The sequence below is a fragment of the Clupea harengus genome, chromosome 2, assembly GCF_900700415.2.
Source record: "Clupea harengus chromosome 2, Ch_v2.0.2, whole genome shotgun sequence".
Taxonomy (NCBI): domain Eukaryota; kingdom Metazoa; phylum Chordata; class Actinopteri; order Clupeiformes; family Clupeidae; genus Clupea; species Clupea harengus.
Genome location: NC_045153.1, coordinates 32,723,289 through 32,742,478, shown reverse-complemented (window position 1 = coordinate 32,742,478; position 19,190 = coordinate 32,723,289). Strand labels below are relative to the sequence as shown.

The 19,190-nt window shown below is 43.1% G+C and overlaps 1 protein-coding gene across 1 annotated transcript in view; it reads left to right on the top strand.

The window, feature by feature from the left end:
* Positions 1-18,969, top strand: part of tnfrsfa (tumor necrosis factor receptor superfamily, member a) — a 32,588-nt gene extending 13,619 nt beyond the window's left edge. The window contains exons 2-10 of the mRNA XM_012823364.3: positions 5,497-5,641; positions 6,767-6,898; positions 7,733-7,844; positions 8,688-8,827; positions 12,295-12,375; positions 12,770-12,813; positions 12,922-13,257; positions 14,639-14,675; positions 17,319-18,969. Of these exons, the coding sequence (XP_012678818.2) occupies positions 5,497-5,641; positions 6,767-6,898; positions 7,733-7,844; positions 8,688-8,827; positions 12,295-12,375; positions 12,770-12,813; positions 12,922-13,257; positions 14,639-14,675; positions 17,319-17,611 (1,320 nt within the window). The 3' untranslated portion in view covers positions 17,612-18,969. The remainder of the gene's footprint in view (positions 1-5,496; positions 5,642-6,766; positions 6,899-7,732; positions 7,845-8,687; positions 8,828-12,294; positions 12,376-12,769; positions 12,814-12,921; positions 13,258-14,638; positions 14,676-17,318) is intronic.
* Positions 18,970-19,190: the final 221 nt, after the last annotated feature.

Here is a 19,190-nt window from a genome sequence, read left to right as displayed (position 1 = left end):
GATGCACATTCTGGGTTTGAATTAGACTTTTTCCAGCATCAGTTATTTTCTTGTAGACATTAAAGAGCTGACATGGACATCCAATACCACATCAAAGAATAAACTTAGTTGTGTAACATGTACACATTTGATCAGTTTTATCTTCTCAAAGCTGACTCTCAGTGACATCATTGAGCATATGAAACCCTGTGGGAAAAGTTTCAGGTACATGATTGAACACACATTAACTGCTGGTACATTTTGTTTCATTGGCAACAGCTAAGTTGTTTGCTTCCTCATGTAATACGCTTTGTGACATCAACATTCAATAAATATTGTCCGTGATGTCACCACTCTAAATAAGGTTGTATGCCTTAAGGCCTTTGACCTAATGCAGAAATAGCGTTGACATTATCAGCAACCAAATGAAAATAATGAGCTATGGTGGACCTGTTCCTATCCAAGTTTCTCATGTCAAAATGGTTTCACTGTATGGAAAATGTCTTAGGATTTCTTATTTTCTCAGTGGCAAGTTCTATAGAGCTGATTTGTTATTGCCCCCTCCCACTTCCACAAGAAAGGCTACTCCATCCATTCTACAGAAGTCAAATAAAGAGGAATGGTCCAGGTGGTTAAAATGCTGAAAGGAAAGTCTTACTGTCAGTAGGCTGGTTTCCATTGTAGTTCTGAGCAAGTTGGGCAAAGCACAATTGTGAATGGTCCATGTTTCCATGGAGTGCTGTTATGCTACGGCGTGACACTTTCATTTTGATCGCATCCACTGCAATAGACGTGGTAGTGATTTAATGGAATGTGACGGAAGGCATGTGATAATAATGATTTCACAGAGGTCCTGTGGACGCCAACCAACTGTAAGAAGAATTCTCCCCAACAGACCACACGAAAAACGGCATGTTTTCGAACATGTAGTGTCATGTGTCTCACTTAAATGTGAAACATGTTTTCATTTCAGTTTTATGAAATATTACTATGTCTACTTATAAGAAATAACACCTCATTCTTTGCAATATTTGAATTTTTTTTGTTTCCATTACTTAGTTAATGGACAGCCGCCTAGTGTTGCCATCACTGCGGCTGCACAGGACCATGGCCTAAACGGCCTCAGTTCAGATGCAACAGGAAAACAGGAGCTTTTTTCTGTTGTTGTAAAAAATATACATAGTTTTCCAGCTTTGAAGAGCTAACTTAACAAGTCCTTCTTTCTGGTGTTGTCTACTGACCACCCAAGACTAATGAGTTTACTGATTTAGTTGTATCCTCGACAGTCTTACTTACTGAGGCCTATTGTCCCTCATGGGAAAAAGACGCCCCTGACAAAGGTCCTCCACTGCTCCCTGTCCTGTGCTAGTTGCTCCACCTGTCTCCTTGGTGTCTGCTGTAGGTCCCTGTGCAAGGTGTAACCTGTCTCCTTGGTGTCTGCCTGTAGGTCCCTGTTCAAGGTGTAACCTGTCTCCTTGGTGTCTGCCTGTAGGTCCCTGTTCAAGGTGTAACCTGTCTCCTTGGTGTCTGCCTGTAGGTCCCTGTTCAAGGTGTAACCTGTCTCCTTGGTGTCTGCCTGTAGGTCCCTGTTCAAGGTGTAACCTGTCTCCTTGGTGTCTGCCTGTAGGTCCCTGTTCAAGGTGTAACCTGTCTGCTGTAGGTCCCTGTTCAAGGTGTTTCTTGAATGGCCTCTCTTCTGTTTACCTTAGGGATTCTATGTGGGGGGTGTCTGGTGACGCTCAATGCTGTGTTATGGAGCGTCCGCCCAATCCACCGTCACCGCCTTTTATACAAGTCTATTATAGACTGTCTATAGTGGGTTTTCTGCCAGAGATCAGTGTTGGCTTGGGACCGGGAAAGGCGGAGTCTTAGACTATGATAAAGTCATTATTGCCTGAGAGTTGTGGTCAAGATGTGCACCAAATATTGACCATATATTTCAAATCAGTACATCTTGCATCTTGTCCACAAGTGAATCGATTGATTTCCGCCTGTAGGAGGCGCTTTAATAAGCATATTTCAATGTTTGCTCATATCTCAGGAACCGCAAGGGTTAGAACAAAGGATTTTTCCTCTCATTCCTTGAAAGCTCCCGAGTCTTAACACACCCATTCCCGCCAAAGTTCTGCCAGCCAAATTTTCCAATCATTTTCGAAACAATCAAAATGTAAAGTCAAATTAACTCCTCCAAGGCCATTCCTCTTTGGGCTGCAGTGGGATAGTCCGTCGTATTGTCTCTTCCCAACCACTTCTGACAGCACTTCCACTAGGCTACTAATTATGTGCAGGCGGATGTTATTGACATGGGTCACTTTGATCTGTTGTTGATTGGTATGCTGTTGCTGCTGCAAGGAATTGTGGGGCGTTACTATCTCCTTTCCTTTCAGAAATGATGCTCCAGTGTACCCTATGCTAAAGGAGGTACGAAAGGAGGGGTTGAGGCATTTAGAGAATTCAACCAGCTCTTATCATGATTGCCACTTAGATACTTCCGGATCATTTCCCTCAGCTCAGGAACTTTCCTAAGCAAAAAAAGACTACCTAACGGGGCTGTGGTGTACTTCATCTACAGACCGATGACTCTTTCGGATATTTGATTTTTCAAACTATGAAACTATGATGACTTGGCTTAACTGCCAATTTAAAGACAAACAACATTGTAATGAGTGAGGCTTGATCTAAACATCATATATGCCACATTTTTGGTGAGGATTGGACAACATACGGTGTGTTGAACTTCTTCTTGACCCAATTTCTGCCTACACTAGCCTTGAAACTATTTCAGATGTTCCCCTCCTGAGGTCCACTGCTTCGAGATGAAATTAAATACATTTTGTCTGGAATCTCAAATCCAATCTTTGCATCACATTATCCAGGCAATGCGATAATGGCGTCGCCATAAACCTTAAAGGCTTTAACCTTTACATTTTTTCTTTTAATCCTTCGGATCCACTGATAAGTACCTAAAATAGGTGAACTGTTCAGGTATGCTCATCTGTCACAGGACCAGTAGGACAGCGTGTGTGACCCTGCATCTTCACTGATTCGTCGGGTGTGTGCATTGTCATGATTTAAAAAATGACTCGTTATGTCTGTGGTCATGTTTTTTAAATTGATTAAAGATTTGAAAATCTTCAAGGGTGCATCAGGCATGTGTCATTCAGAATTGTTGGATTTAGATAATATAGATTATATTATATTTAGATAATATCTGAGATAACACATTTAATATTTAGATCATAACAAATCTAAACAGTTAGATCCTAAACTACTAGACACTAAAGCTCATTAACCATTGTGTAACCTGGTGCCTTTTCTTTATTTTTAGGATAATTTTGTCATGGATGAAATTATTTTTTCACCCGACATGCAAAGTCTGAAATGTTATACCATTGTCCCTTATACACTGAATGGAAAGCTAGGTATACACTATGTAAGAGGGCTAAAGCCAGCCAACACTGGAGTGAACAGGCTAGCGGAACACAGTTTTGTGATCACCAAAAGATTACGGCGACAAGTCGGCTAAAGATGAACCTTTGTAACGTTGTGTGATGTTAACTTACTGTTGTTGTTGTTTCCTTGTTGTGTAGTTTTAAAGTAATGGTTTGCAACTCCGGCTCTTTTGTTTTTTGTTCAGCGACAGTTAGACAACTTGCTAGACAACCTTCAGCACCTCGAGAAAGCCCATTCCAAAAAGCATAGCGAATGATGAAATGTACATCGGTAGAAAATACAGATTGGGTTCGATTGATATATCAGCCACTTTTTCTCTGTTTTTCTTGCAGAACAATTTATATTTTATTCCTTCTTTTCTATATATCCTGTGTGTGATTTGGAAGCCAACGTAGCTCATAGGGGCGGGAGTAATCAAAATTATCGAAACAAGATGGCGGTCTCTGGACTCTGTTACTGGGAAATATTTTATGTGAATAAAGGTTATCTACACGACTTTTTATATGTCTAATCGACTCGGTTTGTTGTTTATATGCTACATGAATGTTTATTTGAGCTGTTTGGAAAACATGGAGCATGGAGCTTCAAATGAAAGCATTTATTTCTATCACATAAACCCAACAATCAAGAAATGAGATCAAACAGCCGGCATGTTTAAGATGTGTTGGAGGTGTAGGGATTCATGATTTTAAAAGCACTGTTGAAGAAAGGTTGTCACAAAATGTATTTTCCAATGTCCCAGCTTAAGATAATGTTGTTTCCTGTAAAGCCCTGTCCTGCTGTGCTCCTCTGTCCTTGCTGCTGCCATACCTAGACTAGTCCACTTCCTCTTCTTGTGTGTTCTGTATCCTCTCCCCTACCTCACCCTGCCCATGTTTCTATTCATTACTCCTGTACACTACTCTCATCTGCTTTTCTACACAGATGTTCACATCAGATGGTTCAAATTAACTCCCAGATTGCTAACACAAGGCTGCTCATGAGAACTGTGACTGCCTCACTGTGTGTGTACTTGTGCATGTGTGTACTTGTGCATGTGTGTGCTCTCGTGTGTGTGTGTGTGTGTGTGTGTGTGTGTGTGTGTGTGTGTGGTGTGCGCGTGTGTGCGTGTGTGTGTGTGTGTGTGTGTGTGTGTGTGTGTGTGTGTGTGTGTGTGTGTGTGTGTGCTCTCATGTGAGTGCTCTCATGTGAGTGTCAAGGGTGTGTTGACTATGTATGTATGTATGTATGTATGTATGTGTGTGTTTGTGTGTACTGGTGTGTGTGTGTGTGTGTGAATGTGTACTGGTGCATGTGTGTGCTCTCGTGTGAGTGTCAAGGGTGTGTTGACTGTATGTATGTGTGTGTTTGTGTGTACTGGTGTGTGTGTGTGTGTGTGTGTGTGTGTGTGTGTGTGTGTGTGTGTGTGTTTTTGTGTGTACTGGTGCATGTGTGTGCTCTCGTGTGAGTGTCAAGGGTGTGTTGACTGTATGTATGTGTGTGTTTGTGTGTACTGGTGTGTGTGTGTGTGTGTGTGTGTGTGTGTGTGTTTTTGTGTGTACTGGTGCATGTGTGTGCTCTCGTGTGAGTGTCAAGGGTGTGTTGACTGTATGTATGTGTGTGTTTGTGTGTACTGGTGTGTGTGTGTTTTTGTGTGTACTGGTGCATGTGTGTGCTCTCGTGTGAGTGTCAAGGGTGTGTTGACTGTATGTGTGTGTGAGCTTGATCTTGCTGTTACTTGTAGTTTGCGCACCACTGGAAAGTGTTTAATTTATGGTATGAGTATGTAATCTGAACAAGGTCTCCTTCGCTCTTTCCTCCTCTCTCCTTCGCTCTTTCCTCTCCTCTCCTCTCTCTTTCCTCCTCTCCCCTCTCCTTCTCTCTTTACTCCCCTCTCCTTCTCTCCTTCTCTCTCCTCCCCTCTCTCTCTCCTCCCCTCTCTCCTTCTCTCTTTCCTCCCCTCTCCCCTTCTCTCTTTACTCCTCTCCTTCTCTCTTTACTCCTCTCCTTCTCTCTTTCTTCCCCTCTCCTTCTCTCTTTCCTCCCCTCTCCTCCTCTCTTTCCTCCTCTCTCCCTCTCTCTTAGGCCCTTCCTCTTGTCCTGCTCCTCCTTCTTGGCATTGCCAGTGGCAGCCCTGAGCTGCCCCAGAACCTGACGGTGAAGCAGAGTAACTGTCTGGAGGACCAACAGTACCCTGCAGCGGGCTTGTGCTGTCTCAACTGTGCAGCAGGTGAGTGCTCTGCTCTGGGCTGGGCTGGGCTGGGCTGGGCCTCGGGGTCGGGGGGGAGGGGGTCGGAGGGGTCGGAGGGGGGTCTGGGCTGGGCCTCGGGGTCGGGGGGGTGCACTGCACAGATACACTAGAGATCTGAGCAAAGCCTGCTCACTGTCGAGAGTTGCAGAGATGCAATGGTGCACCATTTATTTAATTGATTTCCGTTATGTTTATCTTAATTATGTGTCCTTTATTTGCTTTAGTTTTGACTTATTTTAGTGTCACTGTTAAGGTGCACATTGGCTCTGTTAAGTTAGTGTGTCTGTGTATTATATTGCATGGTTGGTTACATGTACTTTTTTCCTATATCTTCTGAGAATGATGCGTGGGGGGCCGAGTTACCTGTTTGAGTACCCTGGCTGGCTGGCTGTCATCAGCCTGGTTGAGCCTGATGATTGGTGCTGGCTGTGTCCCTGCTGTAATCACCTGGTCTATTTAAATCCCCATGGCGGGAGTATGCATTGATGCGTTGAGCGTTTGGTTGTTGTGCTGTTTTTCTTTTGATTAAATCCAGGACGTGACTCACCGCTCTTGTCTTTTTTTTTTTTTTTTTTTTCAAGTTTACCTTTCCTTCTCATTTTCATTGTTGTTTCTCCTCTAGTTTTGCACAGGGTTTTGGGACTTATTAGTGAAATGAACCATTTGTCTCCCCCCCTGCTTGTTTTTTGTCACTGCCATGCATCCGGCTCCCCTGGCTAGCTAGCAAGGCTAGCCTTACAACAGCAACTCTGAACATTGAGAAATGAAAAACTTCCAGATGAAAAAGGAACCTGTCCAATGACTGTAGAAAGCATGGGAAAAAGTATGCTGAGTGAAAAGTGAAGCCACCATAAAGAACTTAAGAATCTAGTCCACTCTGAGCAGACCTAAGTGATTTCCTGTTTACTAGGCATGTTCTGGCTGCATGCAGCACTTACTGCGCTGCGCTGACTGGCCTCATTATTTCATTACATAAGTGCGTGATGCCATACTCTCCATGCTTTTTACAGTCATTGGACCTGACTAATGCCGAGGTTCAATACAAGTATGCATACTAAGATACTTTGATTCTAATTCAGCTGGATTGTGACTGCTTCCCTACAGGGACATTTGTGAGTAAGCCCTGCACTCAAAACCTCCAGCAGGGAACCTGCTCCAGCTGTGAACATGGCCGCTCCTACACGGAGCACCCCAATGGCATGGACCGCTGCTTACAGTGCACTCAGTGCCGCATGGGTAATGTAGTCCTCTGTTAAGAGACTTATTCAAACCAAACATTCTCCATTTCCATTCTCCATGTGCTATTAAGCTGCTTAAATGCATTCCTGCCTTCAGTCCTGCAGTCTGAAATGTTAGACATTTTAATTTGCTATTATATTGATTTGTATGATCTGATTTGTCATGTGAAGCTGTTCTACTCTAACAGGCCATTGCCATCAGTGTTATTAGGGTGTATTGTCTCAAAGATATTCATAGTGTGTATGAGGCAGATTCTCCCAAGTGCAAGTAGTCTCAGCCCAGCCCAGTGGCCGGATCATCATCAATCTTCTGTGTTGTACACAGTGATGATCCTCAGGTTCCATGACACATCTCTCCCAGAGAAAACTTCTGTTTCAGAGATGTTGAAGAAAGCCTGAATAGACCAAAGTTTCGAGTTTCCTGTCCTAGTTGTCTTTGACCTGTGGGAATGTGAGCTGCTCGTGTTTCTATTGCCAGGGTGTGGTTATCTTGTGTTCGTTTTGTTTCATGTGTTCTCTCTCCCTCTCTCTCTGTCTGTCTGTCTGTGTGTGTAAAAGACACAGTGAGTGGAGGGTGTGTCCTGGTCCCTGTGAATGTGAAGACCTTAATTCCACAGAGAGAGGGTTCCATTTCCCATACTGTCACATGAGTCTGCTGAGTCATTCAGGTTCTTGTGTGAAGGAAAGGATCTGGCCTTTCTCTGGCCCCACTTTGTCCTTCTGTCTGTCTCATTCTCTCTTTCCCTCTCTCTTTCCCTCTCTCTTTATTTCTCTCTCTCTCTCCCTCTCTCTCTCCCTCTCTCTCTCTCTCTCTCTTTATGCACATACATAGATCAGACAGTGACTGAGCCATGCTCCAGTAAGAGAGATACGCTGTGTCAGTGCAGGAGCGGCTTCTTCTGTGTGCCAGACCAGGCCTGTGAGGTGTGCAAAAAATGCACTAGGTGAGCTGTTTGCCCTTTTCTACACCCTGTTTATGATATGTGGAGGTTTCTGATTGGTTGGGGTTGGTGCTACCAGAATAGAGTGTCCTTGAATCCCGTTTTTTTTCCCATTTTGTATCTCTTTACTGTCAAGATGGTAATTGGACAACATCTCCAGGAGTGTTATTTGCTGGTATCCAAAAATTAGAACATTATAATCAATAACTCACAAGGAGAATATGTATATATTATATATATATATTAGGGGTGGGAATCTCTTGGCACCTCACGATTCGATTCGATTCCGATTCAGAGATCTTCGATTCTAAACCGATTCTAAAAATAAATTAGAACATTATAATCCAGTAGTCATAGAACTTTAAAAAGCACTGCTGCTGTTTGTCAATCACTCAATGGAGCAGGACCCAAATACCAGAGTTCAGGAGCGGTCTAGCACCTGGGACACACCTGCTAGACCTCTCCGATCACTAGAGAGAAATGTGTTTGTAATACCTACTCTCCAAACTAAACCCAGTTAGGTGACTTTGAGCTGCTGTGCTGCTCAGCTCAGCTCTGGAGCCAACTTCTTGATGATAAAAGGTGCCCCAACCGTAGCCAGTTTCAAATGTATATTGAAGAACCAAGTGTTCCCAGATGCTTTCTGTCAACAGTTTTTCTGCACTCTTCTGTGTCCATTTAACTGATTTGAATGCACCTATTTTAATCTTTAATTTGTATATGTTCTTTAATCTACTGATTTTGTAAAGAGCTTTGAATTACCACTGTGTATGAATCGTGAATTCAAATAAACTTGCCTTGCCTAGATTTCAGAGCAGCTTGTCTCTTTGTTCCTTCTGCAAGCAGGTGTAAAGTAGAAGAGGAAGAGGTGAAGAAGTGCACCCCAACCTCCAACACTGTGTGTGAGAAGATCAGCCCTCCCTTGGACTCAGCAACAGACTCTCCTGCAACCACTCCTTTCACCAGCCACATTGCCACAGTAGCAGGTAAGATGGACTACTGTCCCACATCACTGGCACCGCTAGCAACCTCACATGGAATCCCACCTCCGTTTACAGTTTAATTTTTCACTTGTTATATATGAGGGTTCAGGAAATTGAACGCAGCCCATGTCCACACTGAAGATTCAGAAATAGATCTGGCTTCAATTTTTTATAATTTTCCGCAAGGTGTGCGTGGCCCTTTTTACATAGAGTTTGGTAATAGATCTATGAAATGTAATGAACATTATTTATTTTGCTGTGAATAATGAAGGAAGCAATAAATCCGATTATTTCCCAAACCCTCGAGAGCTGTTGCCATGGAGATTTAACATTACTTTCGGATTGAATATAAGGTAGCAGCTAGTGTAGAAGAATGGATTACTTGAAATTGGACGACTTTAAATTAATATATGAAATTGAACAACATAAACACCTATACGGATAAAATAAATCAACAAGGATAGCAAAACAGATTGATAAGCATAGAACGAGAACGGCAGAAACGCAGGCAGGACGTCAGACGACAAAACAGATCACAGTGACACAGGCTGTTTTTTTTTTTCGTTTTATGTGAAGGCTGAGATATTCATAACATTTTATTCAGTCTTACTTGTGGTCCCTTTGTAATACCAACTTTGTTGTGGATAAGTAAATCCTATGTACTGTTCCCGCTACGTATTTAGCATAACATAGCATAACTAGCTATGTTTCTAGATAACTGTTTAACAGCTGTTGCCATTCCCACGAGACGAACATTTGAATGATGTCAAAGTAAAAGTCCTATACTATACTGTGTTCGTTTCCATAACAAAAATACAAGCAATATACATTTTCTGACCTAAATAAGCAGAGGGCAGAACAGCCTATTTTGCTACATTTTTGTAGTCCTGGTAATCTTTTGTTTGGCATGTTGGTAAGGTTATTTAGAGGACCATTTCTCAATGGTTTTGTTCTTTAAAGAATGTTTGTTTATTAATTATTTATTTTTCAACAAATAACTCAATTATAATTACAAAGAGGGAAAAAAATGTATCGCAAATTTCACTTGCTCCCGCAATTTAATCGCAACAAACACCTAAAAAACACAGCAACTTTTTGGAAAAGCCCCCGCGAAATCAGTAATTTTAGGCCGCAACGATCACAAAAAAGGCCCGCGAAATCCAGGGGGGACTGGTCTATGGCGATTATAGCCTAACTATCAAGATTCTAAGTAACATGGAGACAAAACTTTGTTTGGTACTCCACGTAGATCACAAACCCTTCAATATATAAACGACTCAATGAAATCGGTTGAGAAATGTAAACGCTATAGTGCTTTTTATCCAGAAAAGCTGCAGCTCCACCGTTCACTTGCGTTTGTTTACAGGCCAGTCTTCACCTCCCCAAGATGGCGGCGAGTTGACACGCGATCCAAAGGCCAATGGGGCGTCTATGTATATATGTCTATGGCTATATCCACGCGATTGAGTTTAGTGCTTATTTATTTATTCACTGCCATTTGCAGTGTTCGTATAGTGCTTTTATTTATGTTAGGACATCACGATGGCTCGGTCTCAGAATCATGACTATAAATGTTAAACATAATTGTTAATGATACAAATATTCTCCTATTTATTATTATTATAATTATTTAAATCTGAGGATGTCTGTAGAATCACACAATCAACAACGATTTATCTTCCTTGGCTGAAGTAGCATAGCATTGGCCATCGAAATGAATAGCGTAGCTAGCATAGCATTGGCCATCGAAATGAATAGCATGGCCATTGGCCATTGAAATGAATGTAATCTGTCATTCTCTCCAGGTCTATATAATACCTCCATGTACCTCGGGGCGTTATTTGTGAGAATACAGCCTGATTAGCCAAAGCCCGCATAGCATAAGCCAATGACAGGCTGTCATTGTTCTGACTGAGATCAAATGCAACAGGTCAGCGAGTGAGAGTTTTGAGTAGCAATTTAACGGAGAGACAAACGCTTGTGAACCGGTTCATAACTTCTAAATCAGGCAAAGACCGGTTCATGTCATTTTAATACCAATACGGGACTTCACGCATCGATGTAGTCGTATCTTAAACGCTAAAAACGGATATCGATACGTATCGGTTATTATTTACACCCCTAATAGGTTCCCTGTAGTCTATGAAGAGCATGCTTACATAGGTTCCCTGGAGTTCCAGGTAGCTCAGTGCCTTGTAAAGGGCTGGCTCGTGAAGTGGTGATGATGTCTTTCTTGGACCTGTTTGCTCTGTATGCAAAGGGTCAATGATGGAGGAAAGGGTGGATTTGATGGGCTGCGACACCAGTCTGTCAAAGCACTTCATCATTACTGCTGTAAGTGCAACCGATCTTTTGTCGTTCAGGCTGTCGGTGACTGGCTTTTGAGAAACAGGGATGATGGTAGCTGATTTTAGGCAGGGTGGGATGGTGGCTAGTGTCAGAGAGATGTTGAAGATCTTCGTGAAGACCCCGATAAGTTGATTGGCACAGGCTTTGAGTACCTTGCCAGATACTCCGTCAGGGCCAGCGGGTTTCCTTTAGCTCACTGATTTGAGCACACATCTCACCTCGTGTTCTTGTAGGGTGAGAGTGCAGGTGCTGGGGGTTGGTGGAGTGCATTTGTATTGGGCCTATTCACCTCCCAACGGGCCAAGAAAAGGTTTATCTCCTCTCCTCTCCTCTCCTCTCCTCTCTCTTAACATCAGCGTGGACAGTCCTGTAATTAGTGATGCTCTGAATCCCCTGCCACCCTCCTTGGGTTATCGTCTGTGAGACGGTCCTTGAGTTTCCACTTGTAGGCCTCCTTGGCCTCTTTGATGCCTCTCTTCAGGTTGGCTCTAGCAGTGCTGTATAGGGCCTTGACCTGTAGGCAGAGTTGCGCTCTTTAAGTAAGGTCTGGACCTCACTTGTCATCCAGAGTTTTTGTTTAGGAAACACCCAAATCCTCTGTACAACTTTGAATGTAGGACAGTACTGTTCCTGTGTATTCCTCCCAAGTCCTGCTGTTCAAATACATCCCATGCTGTTCATTTGAAGCAGTCCTGCGGTTGAGTGGGAGTTCCCTCAGGCCACACCTGAGCGGTGTGTATGCTGGGATGAGGAGCAGTGAACGGTGATCTGACTGTCCTAAGTGGGGCAGGCGTGCGGCTCTCTAGGCATGCTTTAGGTTGGAATGGTCGAGCTTATTGTGCCCACTGGTAGTACACGTGAATTTAGGGAGCACTGTCTTCAAGCACACTTCATTGAAAACAAACATTGCAAAATTTCTCACCACCTTAAAATCTGTCATGTTGATCACAATCACAGAAATCCTGATGGGACTGATATATATGTATATACAGTACAAGATGAGTGTATAAATAAATACACATATATATATATATATATATATATATACTTCTCCTGGACTTTGAGTGTAGAACACATATTTCTCCGAGTTGCTGAGTATTGGCCTTGTTCTCCCCATGCAGGGGCAGTCGTACTCCTCCTCCTCTGCTTGAGTGGGTGTGCCATCGGAGGCTTCTGTTGGCGCAAGAGGAGGTCACATCTGGGTGAGTCTTACCCTCTTCATCTCTCTCTCTTCATCTCTCTTCATCCCTCTCTCCTCTCTCTCCTCTCTCTCTCCTCTCTCTGCCACCCCAACTGAACCTCTTCATCTCTCTCTCTCTCTCTGCCACCTCAACTGAACCTCTTCATCTCTCTCTCTCCTCTCTCTGCCACCCCAACTGAACCTCTTCATCTCTCTCTCTCCTCTCTCTCCTCTCTCTGCCACCCCAACTGAACCTCTTCATCTCTCTCCCCTCTCCACATCCTAATTCAATCTATCAAAAGGTGTATTTTCCTCTTGGCTCATGTTTTTAAACCAAGTGGATTGACAGAAATGTAAATATAAATGACAAAAAAATGCTGAAATGAGACTAACGTGATCCTAAACTATTCTTTTAGCATCAGCCAGTGAATGTGCAATTGAGGGGGTGAAGATTCCAATTGTAAGTGTTCTTCAATCATCTACACATATCATGCCTGAGTACTGTTATTTATTGGCGTTGATCACTACTCTGTGGTTTTGATTGGTTGTGATTGGTTGCTTCCCTCAGGAGGTTTGCCCCCAGTCAGCAGAGGAGAAGCAGAACAGCCAGAACGCTGGTTTGGAAGAGGGTGAGGGTGAGGGTGAGGGTGAGGACGCTGGTCCTGAGTCCAGCCCCCTGCTCCAGGAGACACAGGAGACGCAGGGAGTTGGCACCAAGGGCTCCGCCCTGGAGGACGAGGACCGGGGATTGGGTGACAGTCTGCCCAACACCACCAGCTCCTCACAGACCAGCCTATCTGCAGTGCCTCCAGCCGTGCCCAGTGGAGGCCACACTCCAGGCCACAGCCCCCCCACCACCAGGCCCAGTTGCTCGACAGATTGGGAGCCAGAAAACTGGTGTAGGGTGGGTACCCCCCTCCGTCCCCCTTACCTTCCCTCTCCATCCTCAATATGTCTCTCTCTCTCCATCCTCAATATGTCTCTCTCTCTCCATCCTCAATATGTCTCTCTCTCTCTCTCTATCCTCAATATGTCTCTCTCTCTCTCCATCCTCAATATGTCTCTCTCTCTCTCTCTCTATCCTCAATATATCTCTCTCTCTCTCATCCTCAATATGTCTCTCTCTCTCCATCCTCAATATGTCTCTCTCTCTCTCCATCCTCAATATGTCTCTCTCTCTCCATCCTCAATATGTCTCTCTCTCTCCATCCTCAATATGTCTCTCTCTCTCTCTTAGTGCACAGCTCTCTCCATCCTCAATATGTCTGTTCCTCTCTCTCTCATCCTCAAAATGTCTCTCTCTCTCTCTCTCCATCCTCAATATGTCTCTCTCTCTCTCTCCATCCTCAATATGTCTCTCTCTCTCTCTCTCTCTCCATCCTCAATATGTCTCTCTCTCTCTCTCTCCATCCTCAATATGTCTCTCTCTCTCTCCCCATCCTCAATATGTCTCTCTCTCTCTCTTAGTGCACAGCTCTCTCCATCCTCAATATGTCTGTTCCTCTCTCTCTCCATCCTCAATATGTCTCTCTCTCTCCATCCTCAATATGTCTCTCTCTCTCTCTCCATCCTCAATATGTCTCTCTCTCTCCATCCTCAATATGTCTCTCTCTCTCCATCCTCAATATGTCTGTCTCTCTCTCCATCCTCAATATGTCTCTCTCTCTCTCTCTCCATCCTCAATATGTCTCTCTCTCTCTCTCTCTCTCCATCCTCAATATGTCTGTCTCTCTCTCCATCCTCAATATGTCTCTCTCTCTCTCCATCCTCAATATGTCTCTCTCTCTCTCCATCCTCAATATGTCTCTCTCTCTCTCCATCCTCAATATGTCTCTCTCTCGCCATCCTCAATATGTCTCTCTCTCTCCATCCTCAATATGTCTCTCTCTCTCCATCCTCAATATGTCTCTCTCTCTCTATCCTCAATATGTCTCTCTCTCTCCATCCTCAATATGTCTCTCTCTCTCCATCCTCAATATGTCTGTTCCTCTCTCAGAGTGCACAGCTCTCTCTCCATCCTCAATATGTCTCTCTCTCTCCATCCTCAATATGTCTCTCTCTCTCCATCCTCAATATGTCTCTCTCTCCATCCTCAATATGTCTCTCTCTCTCTCCATCCTCAATATGTCTGTGAGTGCACAGCTGCAGACATTTATAACCACTATTTATACAGCGGGTAAAATAAGTATTGAACACGCCACAAAAATGGTGAGGTGTTCACCTCATAGCCTCATTTAAATAAGACTAACACTGCAGGTCTGATTGTGTGTGTGTGTGTTTTACAGGACGAAGTGCTGATCAAGCGTCTTGAGCCTCTGCTTGGTAAGAAACACTTATAATATTATAATATGACAGGCAGGTAAAAAACTGCTTTTTAGAACAGAGCACACTGTAAAGTTAACTTCATTGATGGCTTTTCAGAGTGCACACTGTACAGTCAACATCAGTGATGGTTAATCACAAACTGTTTTGATCATTTATAGATATTTGTTTTGGTTAAGTATAACCTGGAATTATAATGGAAGTGTAAGCATCACCATGCCTGGATTACAATTGTCTGGATAAACAAAATTCACTTTTCACTCTTTGGCATTTCAATGATCTCTGATTTTGTACTTGATAAAGAAATTCAAGATGTATTATGTACAGTATATTCACTCAAGGTCCTCATAGTACCGGCCCTGTTGAAATATACATAATGTTTCAATCAGAAGAACCAGTTCTATACAATTCTGCAACATGTGTATTTGAATTATAATCCAGTAATAAAACAAACAATCTGAATAGGAACACTAGCGTAAGGTTTGGAATCGCCCGGAAAATTACACATTTCCAAGGAAAACTCTCATTTTGATTTATGGACTAAAGTGCCATATGAATAGAAAACAGTTAAAACATTTTCAAGGTCAGAAGTAAAGTTTGCGGCATTTTCTTTTGAATTCTGACCTTGAAAATGTGCTTTCATTTAGGAGTCCTCCTTTTGCTGCAATCCCAAACTGAGCAGCATTACAGCTTGACTGCTTCCTCCTGCATAATATGGAGCAATGATTTGGGTCACTGTCTTGTTGTAGGCTCCAGTCAAGATCGGAAATCTGGGTGTGTCCATTTTGTAGATTTGATCATTTTCAGAATGCGTTGTGCCTTTCAGATTGGTCCTCTTGACAAATGGATGAGAACGTTAGAACTCCATGTTGTCTTCTCTGCACTCTTGTTCGTTGCATGAAAGGAGATTTCTGCTCCAGCCAGCAGTTGGCATCAGTGGACCAGGTTCCTTCCTCTCGAGGCTTTTCCATCGTCCTTAGGGCTCTGCCACGTCCTCCTGGATCTGGATCTGTCTCCATGGTTACCCATGGTGGCACATCCTCCTGGATCTGGATCTGTCTCCATGGTTACCCATGGTGGCACATCCTCCTGGATCTGGATGTGTCTCCATGGTTACCCATGGTGGCACATCCTCCTGGATCTGGATCTGTCTCTGCATGGTTACCCATGGTGGCACTTTAGCAGAAGCAGCATGGAGTCTGGGGAAGCATTGGGATTGTGGGAAGAAATGTACAAGGTAGACAGATGATTCTGGGAATTGCCTTAACAGTCTGCCAATGTCAGCTGCTCTTTTTTAGAAGGGTTAGAAGTCTGTCTTTCGGGCTGTTTTCTGAGTCTGAATATTTATGGGTCTGCTGGAATTCGTTAACAAAGATGGAAAACACCAAACACGTGTCTGATTTTAGATGTCAGTAACAAAAATTGACGTAGTCGATGACCAAATTAGTTGCCAACGATTGTGGGATGTTCTATATAGACATTTGTCAAGAAAACTGGAACATGACTGTGTTCAAATGTGCCACTCGAAAGCAGTAGACAACTTCACATGACGTTTCTTTTGATTAAATTGTCTTCCCATCAAAGTGTGCAGGTCCCGCAATATAGTTGTTTAAAACTGATGATGGCATTGCGGTATAAGTGAATAGGATTTAGGTCTAAAGTGAGCTTGATTAGCAGGTTATATAAGGAATTGACCAATCTACAGATTGTCACATCTGTAGAAGAAAAGGGTGAATCAAACTAAAACATCAGCAATCCATACCACTGGCATTATACATCCTTAAACTTCAGCTGGTGGTCGTGAACCTTTTATGCCGCTGTCTGTATGAGCCTTAGTCGTGTTTCTACCGATTTGTTATGTTGAACTTTACAAAGTAACGCAACAAACTCTAACGTTAGAAACTATAATTTGTCAGACTCTTGTTGTCTTGACTGTCTGCTTTCCAGGTTAACCTAGAATAGCATATGTTAGCTTGATATCTTGCCGGGGCAGCTATCTAGAATGTAAAGGCGCTAACTTGCTGTTGACAGTCAGACTAACTTACCACGTTCAGTGAACGCAAGGAAAACATCAGCTGAAATACAGGCTTTAGTTAGTCAGGAGGTGTGCTGATATTTTGTACGATTTTTCACTGCTCTGGATAAGGAATATGACCTGTGTTTCATGGATTTCGTTGCTGTTTCCTGAAAAGGATTAATTAATTGTGATTCACTGCCTTTAAAGAATTGTCTTTGTGGGATCATTACCTTTGTTTTCCCGGGACTGTTTTTCTCCAATAAACAGTGGGTATTTTGTATTTTTGTGTGAGAAGACTGAAGAACCTAATCATTTGGGCGTATTTATTTACTTATTAGCCACATTGTGACATTTTGTAAAGGTTCTGGCATAGCCTTGTAAAGAATGAGTGTAGTTTTGTTGTTTTAGAACCCTTTGACCAAAAACCAAAATGGAGATGTGAATTTTGTTAATTGCCAGTTGTACTAAACACGAACAAATCAGGGTCTTAAGATCCTATTGCAGATCTCCAACAGGTTGCTTTTCAAAGTGCCAGTTGTCACAGGAATTGACATTTCGGGTTGACTACCCTCTGTTATCAAGTCCTATAACTCCATGTTCTTTGTGTCTCCATGTTCTTCCACCAGGAGAGGAGATGTCCCTCAGCAAGACCTTTGACCTGTTCGACACTTTTCTGGACGTGCGCTTCCACAACAAGTTCTTCCGCAGCATTGGAGTGAGTGATAATGCCATTAAGATAGCGGAGAATAGTCCACCTGGAGACAAGGTGTACGAGCTGCTCCGCGTGTGGATGCAGAGGGAAGGGCTCCGGGCCAACATCAACGATCTGATCCAGGCACTGCTGCAGCTGGACCAACGCTACTCGGCTGAGAACATTGCTACCAAGGCCATAGAGAGGGGATTCTACCGCTTGGCATGACCCATACCTGCTTTCACCCAGGAAAGGAGAATGAAGAAAGTCAAATTAGGACTGAAAAGAAGATCAGAGGTCTAGATGTTTGATAATTGGGGTGTTTGCGAACATTGGAGCCCTTTTGGTTTGTCCCTGGTCGCCAGTGGGGGAACTAGCTGGTTGGAATGATCCAGAACATTTTGAGAGTGGAGCTCTCTGCCCTGTATGTAGCATATTATTAGCTTTGTAAAGCCAACACTGTTCTGGATTGTGCAGTCCCTATCCACACAGGCCTATGCACTGCCCTCAGGCACATTTCTGACTGTAAGAAAGCAATAAGTAAGAACTCTGTGAAGACGATGTGATGCCAGTGGCATGCACTGCTTAATACAGACATGTTAGCTTTTACTTTATTGTGTCTCCATGGCCAGTTGAAGTTACCACAAGGACTTAGCTAAACATGTAGTGTGCCCCATCCTACTGGTAAGCACTGGTAAGCACCCTTACTACTTGGAAGTGTCACTATAGAGTGGTGTTACTGCCACATATTACCAATGGTGCATCACTGCTCCGCCTGCAGGCACTGACCAGAAAGGTTCATCTAGTATCTAAACAACACACAGTTCCTCTTCCTAGGACTCCTTTGGAAGCGGTGCTGTAGCTCAGGTGTTGATGCACTGTAAATGCACTACATAAACTATTCAGAAGCACAGGAATAGAGAACACCTTCAAGAGAACAACGGTCACAGTTTAAAACGGTCAATACTGATTGTGCCTATGTGTAATATCTGCCAATACCTGTGTTTTTATACACTAAAACATAATGTTGAGAAATGTTTTTTTTTTTTTTGGTTTTGTTTTTGGAAAGCTTTTTTCAAGTCTCTAAGTCGCCAAAGCTTTCCATGCTTAATTTATTTTGTGGAAACATTTATTTATTTTCTAGTGTCTAATATGTTAATATTTATACAGTTTATACAAATTCCACCAGTAGTACTTGGGACTCAACTGGCATAGTCTAACACCATGTTATTCAGTGGCCCTCACATCGCCCTGGTATCTGATTATATATTATATTTGATATATATATATATATTAGGGGTTGCACAGAGTACTCCACCATTGGGGTAGTCGAACAGTTAAATCAATTCTCGAGTTTCGACATTAACATTGAGTACTCGTTAATCAGGTCATGCTAGAGTAAGAACTGAAAATGGGTCAGTTTCTAGATATTGTTCATTGTTAGATTTGACTACATTTCCCATACTGCTTTATCTGGAGTCGGTGGTGAGGCAGGGTTTTGGAGGGAGTTGAGAGCAGAGAAGAGGAGTTGATAAGTGGAAGAGTGTTTTGGATGGCGCTGGACAAGTAAAGCATTTAACTTGGAACTGGTCTGTCTCCGTGAAATGATTGCCTACACCATGTAGTAACCCGCCCCGCACACGCAGTTTCCAGTCAGAGCCCCTTAAACAAACAGGCAAATTTTCTTTCCCAAATGTCCTTCAGATCAAATAAACATGCAGCGACTGTGAGTTGTGAACGCGTTTCTCAAGGATGGCTCTACCATCGAGTCTGTCATATAATAGAGACTAAGCTACTACATTAATGC